The sequence below is a fragment of the Betta splendens genome, chromosome 19 (assembly GCF_900634795.4).
Source record: "Betta splendens chromosome 19, fBetSpl5.4, whole genome shotgun sequence".
In the NCBI taxonomy this organism is placed as follows: domain Eukaryota; kingdom Metazoa; phylum Chordata; class Actinopteri; order Anabantiformes; family Osphronemidae; genus Betta; species Betta splendens.
Genome location: NC_040898.2, coordinates 8307616 through 8314803, shown reverse-complemented (window position 1 = coordinate 8314803; position 7188 = coordinate 8307616). Strand labels below are relative to the sequence as shown.

Below are 7188 nucleotides of genomic sequence, written 5' to 3'. Positions count from 1 at the left end.
GCGTATTTATCATCGTAATGCTAAAATATAATTACGTTAGGTTAACAAAAATAACAGACCAGTTATTTGGAAATGAACCCACAACTACAGCAGGTCCCATGAGGCGTTGCGCGCCTGCTGGGAAATATGGATGTTTACTGCTGCTGTTTTTGAAGGGTCGCATTACAAAGACCACGCATTAATTGTGTTAAAAACCAAACAGGTGCAATAGTTATATGGTAATTTGTTCATTCATTTATTTGAAACAAATCCATAAACCCTGGTATTAACAATAAAAAAAGCCAAACATTCCCCACATTTAAATGCTGCATGTACAGCAGGTTACTGCAGAAACATAAAAGTGCACATCCTAAAATGTATGCATCTTTTCGCTCAAGTGTAGAAATATGTTATTGCAACTCTGCATTCAGTGTAAACAAAACAAAATTTCCTTATGAAGTATGAGCTGTGTAGTACTAATTGTAAATACCAATAATGAATGAATACTGTTAATTATTACATTTGAAGTAAAGGCACATTTGATTTTGACACATTTTTACAAAGTTCAAGTAGCAAAATCTGAAAGACAGAAATACAGAAAACTTTAAAGCTGAAAACATTCCAAATCCTTTTTTTCCACATACTGCAGTTCAAACCTCAAATTGTTTTTCTATTTTAGTCAAACACTGAATTCCCAAAATCAAAATACCAATAAAGAAAATAATATATATATATATATATATCTGATCTATTTATTTTCCCAAATACAAAAATAAGAAGAAATATTTTTATTGGTCAGGGGCAGGCTAAGGTAAAATCGTGAATAATTAAAAATAAGACCTTTAGTGTCCAGTTAAGGAAAACCTTGCATCTTTAACAGTAGCTAAACACTAAATCATAACACAATTCACAGATATAAGTAACAGTAACAAGATGTTACCAGGAAGCATTGTGTTAATGTAAAGGCACCTCTTAACAAAATGATTTTATTATCTTCAATGTAAAAATCACAAAAAAATCAAGTATAATCAAGTACAGTATCCTGTGTTAAGTAAATAATGTGTTGTGCTTATGCTACATATGTGTTGTCAAAGCTCAGGAGAGAACCCGAGCTCCCTCTGATGGAGTCGTGACATAGAAAGTTGGGGTTCCACTGTATCGCTCCTGTGGTGGAAGACAAAACACACAGTTGATGAGTGCAATAAACTACAGGATCGGGAGTTAAGCATCACAGGTCACCGCCACGCCCCTTCTATCATACTGTAGTAGATGCGGAGCCATCCGCCCTCATCGTACCTCACACAAGCCTCGGAAGGAAGTTCATAGAGGAAACACAAGAAAAAAACAAGGCCGGGTTTGTTTTAAGAACGAGACACCTTTCCTCTTTAAGCAAGACAAATCTTTTCCTGACCCAAACTACTGCTTGTATGGAGGAAGTACTGCTTCCTCCACACTAAAATTACACAGTCTGAGTCAACTCACCTGACTCCACCAGTAAGCTGTTGCAAGGGCAAGCAAATATAGCCCTAGAGTCAGTTTAAACATCATATACAATAGGAGAATTTCAAGAAATGTAGCAACATAGGTGATAACGTTAGGACAGAGGAAGATTGCTGAAATAGTAAAAAAAAGTTTAATGTAACTCAACTAATAAAAGGTTCGATTAAACCAAATAAATGTTACTTTGGTTCTTCAGCCAGAGCTCAGCCCTTGACCAGCCGCAGTGAGGTGCAGTTAAGTATTTCTGCTGGGTCAGGAGTCACAACATCAACCCTGAACCCTTCGGCCAGAGACACCTTAAGCAGCTCCTCCACGAACCCCTGCATGTCTGTGACCTCACACAGAATCCTGTGCGCGTTCATGATGTCCTCAGACTGCGTGGTCTCCAGGCCGCGCGCGATCAACCCTCGATAGCGCTGCTTGTCGTACTGCTCCTGGGGGAGTTCGTCGGGCTTCGGCGCCCATTCCAGTTTCATCCTGTTCTGGCTCCACGGACGGACGCTCGAGAGGCCCTGGGTTGTCCTGTAGGAGAAGTGCTGACACAGCAGTGCTAGGAAAGCCCCCCAGGTACAAAAGAGGTCGACTGTAAAGGCTGGGACCGAGCATGTACGGAGCTCATAGTTTTCGGGCCCGTGGCGTAAGTTAAAGTGGAGAACACGGACCTGGAAAGACAGGGTAGAATATGCTGACTAGACATAAAAACAGGTCTTTCCACATCCAGCTGCAGAGCTTAGATACTCTGCAGACGGTCAACAGAAGCTCAGGAGCTTTGTGTGGGAAAATTCTTCATCTATCCACAATGAAAGGCTCTTATTAAACTATATCTTTAAAGTCTTACAGGCCAGACTGCACAACTTAGTATCTTTGTAACTGTACCCAAGGTGGCCCTTGTAACTATAGCTTAAATTTTGTACTTGAATCAACATATTTGGCACACGGTACCTTGGACTCAACATTAACGATCATCATGGCTCCCAGGGGCCCTGCTCGAAGGCTGAGAGGAACTGAGGCCTCATAGCGGCGAATCTCCTCCAGCAGCGGGTGGATCTGGAAGAAATCGGCCTCTCTCCGGAGCAGAGCCAGCTCGGTAAAGCTCTCAGGCAGATCCAGGGAGCTGGAGCGCAGGAAGTTCAGAATGTGCCTGAACACTTTACCGTCGCGGTCTATGAAAACGTTCCCCCTGGCGTCCTTGACCACGGGGAGTTGTCCTGTGAACATGGCGCCCAGCATCGAGTCACGGCAGCGCGTCAGCGTGTCCAGGGTTGTGGCGTAAACCTCTCCACCGACATTCAGCGACACCAAGTCGTGGCCAGAGTTCGTGTTGCTGTTGTCATCCAGGGAGTTGAGATTGAGCATCTCGAAGGTGACGCGTTCCTGAATCTGTTCAACTTTTTTGTTGATAAAGATCCTTCTGCTCTGATCGGAGCTGAGGGATACGGACGTTTCAAGGTTTTTTTCCCCCCAAGGAAGACTATGACAGTGTGTTAAGAAGCAGCCAAGCTGACAAAGGGATGTGAGGAAATGTGCCAGGTCCGTTTCCAAAGCTGAGCCCTGACAAAACCGGTTACAGGGGCTGCTGCACTCACCCTTCTTGCTGTTGCCTTAAAGCCAATCCTTTTCATCCTTTTAAGTTTGCAATTAAATTCACATCTTCGTAGATGTATTCAGTGTAGGAGGCTGGATGGTTTACAGGCCTGAAGTCTGACGACGTTAAAGCGGAGAAGCAGAAGGGCCTCAGTGACCAGAGCAGCATGCTAATAACAAGACACTTCTGGCTCGCTTTTATTCCCAGCTCATTCTTACAATGTCTCTCTCCCTCTCTCTCACTCACGGACACAGGAACACACACACGCGCGCACACACGCACACACACACACACACACACACTGGAGCTGTCTGAGCAAGACACGAGGGGACTGGATGATTTGTCTCAAACAGTCCCCCCTTAAAGTGACAGCGATAACGCAAAAAAAGTGCTTTTTATCGCCTCCTCAGCGCACTGGAATGCAAAAACTAAATCCAAACTAAACAGCAGCAAAGTGACTTTTGCACTTTGCTTTAATGTCTTTAAAATAAATAAATAATGTGAATCAGAACGCAATAATATCTCAACACTGAGATATTTGCAAGAGCAAGGATGACTCTTCCAACCGAGGCGGGAGTGGGAGGGCTCGGCTGTAGCACAATGGATTCATTTTGAGTCTACATATAACATGTAGAGCATGTATGTAAGCGTGTGTAGATGTGCATTAACCTTTAGGTGCAGTATAGTCTTGTCGGTGGCCTGAGCCTGCAGCAAAGTCACGGTGCATCCCCCGAATCCTCCGCCTGTCATCCGGCTGCCAAACACCCCCTCCACCTCCATGGCTGCAGCCACCAGCTCATCCAGCTCTTTGCAGCTGACCTCGTACAAATCTCTAAAAAGAAACCGCTAATTACACACATGCACACACACACACAATCTGAAATGTGATGCAAAGACTGACACAGCTACTTTGACTGTACCTGAGCGAGTTGTGGCTCTCCACCATGAGCTTGCCAAACTCTTCGTAGGCTGCTCTCTTCAGGGCGTCAGCAGCTTGGATGGTTCTTTCAATCTCCCCAATCACGTGGTGAGCTCTTTGGTAGGTTACCTCATCCAGTCTGTCTCTTACACCTGAAATTAGAAAAACAGTTGCATTTTACTTACTAATGCAAAAGGAAAAAAGAAAATGACGATTGATAATACTGATAAAAAATATACTTCACACCCTCCAGGTCCTTCATGGTAGCGTCTCGGAGACTTGGCTTTCCCAGGATTGCAGCAGCTTTCTCACACTGTTCCCGTCTCACGGCGTACTCACTGCCAGCCAATGAATGCTTCACATTGGAATTGGTGATGAGAATGACCAGACCTGGATCTGCCAGCGGGACGGGAGTGGCCTCCAGAGACCTGAGTGACACGACAAAGAAGTGCATGATTGATAATGTTAGTGGAAGCCACAGAGAGAGCAGAGCTTCATCTCCTCTCAGTGGGTGTTGACAATACCTGCAATCAATGAGCAAAGCATGTCGCTCCCTCCCGAGGACCGATACAAACTGATCCATGATGCCACAGGGTACATGAGCGTGGGTGTGTTCTGCCTTCTGACAGGCTACTGCTTTGGACACCTTGTCTCCATCATCTGCAGAAACAGGACAAAAAAAATCCAAACTTCTGGAGACATGTAACATAATGCAGACTAGCCACCAAATGCAACAGTAAATTAGGGCCTCACTAGTGTCTCTGTAAACAGAATCTGACCTGGCTTGAGTTGCTGCAGGAAGGTGTAGAAAGCCACCTCCAGGGAGGCAGAGCTGGACAGGCCTCCTCCCAAAGGGACACTGCTGGCGATCACTGCCTTGAAACCTGAGACCGGAGGAGCTGCGTGCGGAACCCACAGAGATACCAAACGTCATAGTAAAACATTTAGACTGACAAACTTGCACACTGACTAACTTGTGCTCAATATATTTTATTAGGTAGTTGCCAGATAGTGTTTTCTTACCCCTGTAATGATGTATAACACCCTTCACATAGTTTGCCCAGCTGGGTAACCCTGGAGACAGCGATGACGCGTCACCAGATAGTATAAAGTCCACTCTGTGGGGCTCATCAGCATCCTCAGTCGCTGTTACCACGGTAACGTCCTGTCCAGAGGTTTGGCTCCCCACCACCACAGTCACCAAGGGCAAGGCCTGAATCCACCAACACAAAGCTGGTGTGAAGAACTCAACCACTTTATATTAAGTAATGTTTTCAAGTGTTAAACACATATGTTAAAGCAACAGTAAATAAACTCGGGGGGGGGGGGCGAGTAGGTGGATTGTTATAGAACTGATCGCTGTTTTACAGGCAGGACTCTACAGACACGCAGTCATGTGATGCCACCGCAGCGCAACACAGTAAAATGACATGACAGATTTGTGGGTGACGCGTGTCTTCCGCTCAGTGAACATCGCGGTTATGCGGTTTTACCATTGGAAGTACAAATCCCAGGTTGTAGTCCGTGTGCTCGCCGATCAGGTTGACTCTTCCCGGAGCACACACCGCCACCTGAGGACTCTCTCCCCCGAACACCTGTCCGTACAGGCGGCGAGCGGCAGCCGCCAGCTCGGAGACGCTCGAAAACGAACTGGCCATTGAGAATCAAGAGGAATTTACGCGCAAACGGAAACAAATCAGTCGGGTGCAGGCGCGTGAAATCCGGACACCAAGAGTATTTTCCTAACTTACAAAATAAAGGGGAAGTAATTTTTGGGACTAATATGTTCCAGTGACGATTCTTCTTCTTCTTCTACGCTTTAAAATAAACGAGTTGAACCAGAAGAAGCATAATCGCCCCCTGCTGGTCACATTGTGACACCTCATTGCATTAAGCCTATGAATATTTTGTTGCTTTACACCTTTTCAGTTTCTAAAGAAAGTAATTCAGTAATCAGCGCTAAGTGATGTAGTAAATTGTACAGCACCTGGAACGTTATGCAGACTATTTAATAAATGTAGTATGTGAGTAGTTTTCACACATGATAAGGCTGAAAAGCACATTCTGTGACAATTGCTCCATCAGGTGGACTGAAGATGTCACTCACTTTAAACCCAAATCAAAATGATTCACTTTAGTCATTTCTGTGTTTCCAAAAGTATTTTTCAAGAACAAACTTCCATCTTCACTGGCCACAGAGCCGACGTGGTTCTATTTTATAGAACATAGATCTGTTGTATTTTTAACAGACAGAATTTGGATAGTAAACAACATAATGACATGTACTGTTCTCAGAATGTTTAATATTACATTTAATGATAATGTTTAACGTCTATATAATACTTGTGTATACAGGACTATGTCTCACATGTTTACATAAGTAACATTTTGTAACCCAAGGTGCAAAAAACATACAATATTGTCAGTGTGTTTTATTGTACAGTAACCGTTTTGCTGCAGTTGATACCTGATTTATATAAAGCAGATGCTTTTACCTGTGTGTGTATCATTCAACACAGTAGAAGGTTTGAATGCATATTGTCTCAAACAGGAATAATAACTGAAATTAATTTACAGTGACAAATAAATATTGAAAAAATGCTGATTATACACTAATTCAACAATCGTCTCATTATATTTATATGTTTCATTGAAAATTACACAAAAAATGTATTTCAACAAATTCACTTGACAAAACAATGATGATAAGTGCTCTGTTCATCTTCACTTGATTGATCAAAATCCCCTAAAAGTCTCAAGATTCTCTGTTCAAAGTTCTACAAAAAAATATTTTCGATTGCTCCCTTACTAAAACAGCAGTGTATAAAAACAGAACACAACGTACAATAGGAGGCCTAAAAGAAGACAGACTCTGCTGTAACAGAATATATGAACACACAAAAAAAATAGTATCAAATACTGCCACAATCTACTCTAAGAAGCTAAAAACACAGCTGCTACATTATGTCTACTTCACATCATCACTTTGCTATTGCATAATGTGTGTTTATAATATAAAACTCTAGTTAGCTACCTAATAACATCATACATAGGCTGTAGAGTTTGGTCCCAGTCGATTTAGAGTAATATTCCTGTGGCTATTAAACAACAAGCATCTTCCTTATCTGCTTCCACTGAACATACTGTAAGACACTAGTTTCTAATATAAAACGACCTCTGATGTGGGTCAAACGTAGATTTTGAA

At 43.0% G+C, this 7188-nt stretch overlaps 3 protein-coding genes across 3 annotated transcripts in view; all 3 read right to left on the bottom strand.

Moving 5' to 3' along the window:
• Positions 1-211: 211 nt before the first annotated feature.
• Positions 212-3727, bottom strand: LOC114845327 (BTB/POZ domain-containing protein KCTD21-like). Its single transcript, XM_029133207.3, has 2 exons — positions 2422-3727; positions 212-2141 (listed from the first exon to the last, which is right to left on the bottom strand). The coding sequence occupies exons 1-2, from the start codon at positions 2833-2835 to the stop codon at positions 1683-1685; spliced, it is 873 nt and encodes a 290-aa protein (XP_028989040.1). The 5' UTR covers positions 2836-3727; the 3' UTR covers positions 212-1682.
• galk1 (galactokinase 1) lies at positions 212-5808 on the bottom strand. The gene is made up of 8 exons (XM_029133206.3): positions 5477-5808; positions 5007-5196; positions 4763-4882; positions 4508-4643; positions 4230-4411; positions 3985-4135; positions 3734-3896; positions 212-1143 (listed from the first exon to the last, which is right to left on the bottom strand). Exons 1-8 carry the CDS (start codon positions 5639-5641, stop codon positions 1075-1077), a joined length of 1176 nt encoding a protein of 391 aa, XP_028989039.1. The 5' UTR covers positions 5642-5808; the 3' UTR covers positions 212-1074.
• A 458-nt stretch (positions 5809-6266) lies between these two features.
• LOC114845324 (1-phosphatidylinositol 4,5-bisphosphate phosphodiesterase delta-3-A-like) overlaps positions 6267-7188 on the bottom strand; it is a 9610-nt gene continuing 8688 nt past the window's right edge. Inside the window, exon 16 of the mRNA XM_029133205.3 lies at positions 6267-7188. This exon is cut by the window's right edge and continues 955 nt beyond it. The gene's annotated coding sequence lies outside the window, so the exon portion shown is untranslated.

Bases quoted from the DNA above. Each gene is read 5' to 3' on its own strand.
- LOC114845327 (XM_029133207.3), bottom strand. From the start codon at position 2,835: ATGCTCAATCTCAACTCCCTGGATGACAACAGCAACACGAACTCTGGC. The intron at 2,142-2,421 runs GTACCGTGTGCC...CTGTCTTTCCAG, and splicing joins TCGTTAATGTTGAGTCCAAG to GTCCGTGTTCTCCACTTTAA.
- galk1 (XM_029133206.3), bottom strand. From the start codon at position 5,641: ATGGCCAGTTCGTTTTCGAGCGTCTCCGAGCTGGCGGCTGCCGCTCGC. The intron at 4,644-4,762 runs GTCAGATTCTGT...CTGTTTCTGCAG, and splicing joins CCTGCAGCAACTCAAGCCAG to ATGATGGAGACAAGGTGTCC. The intron at 3,897-3,984 runs GTACAGTCAAAG...GTTTCTTTTTAG, and splicing joins GAGAGCCACAACTCGCTCAG to AGATTTGTACGAGGTCAGCT.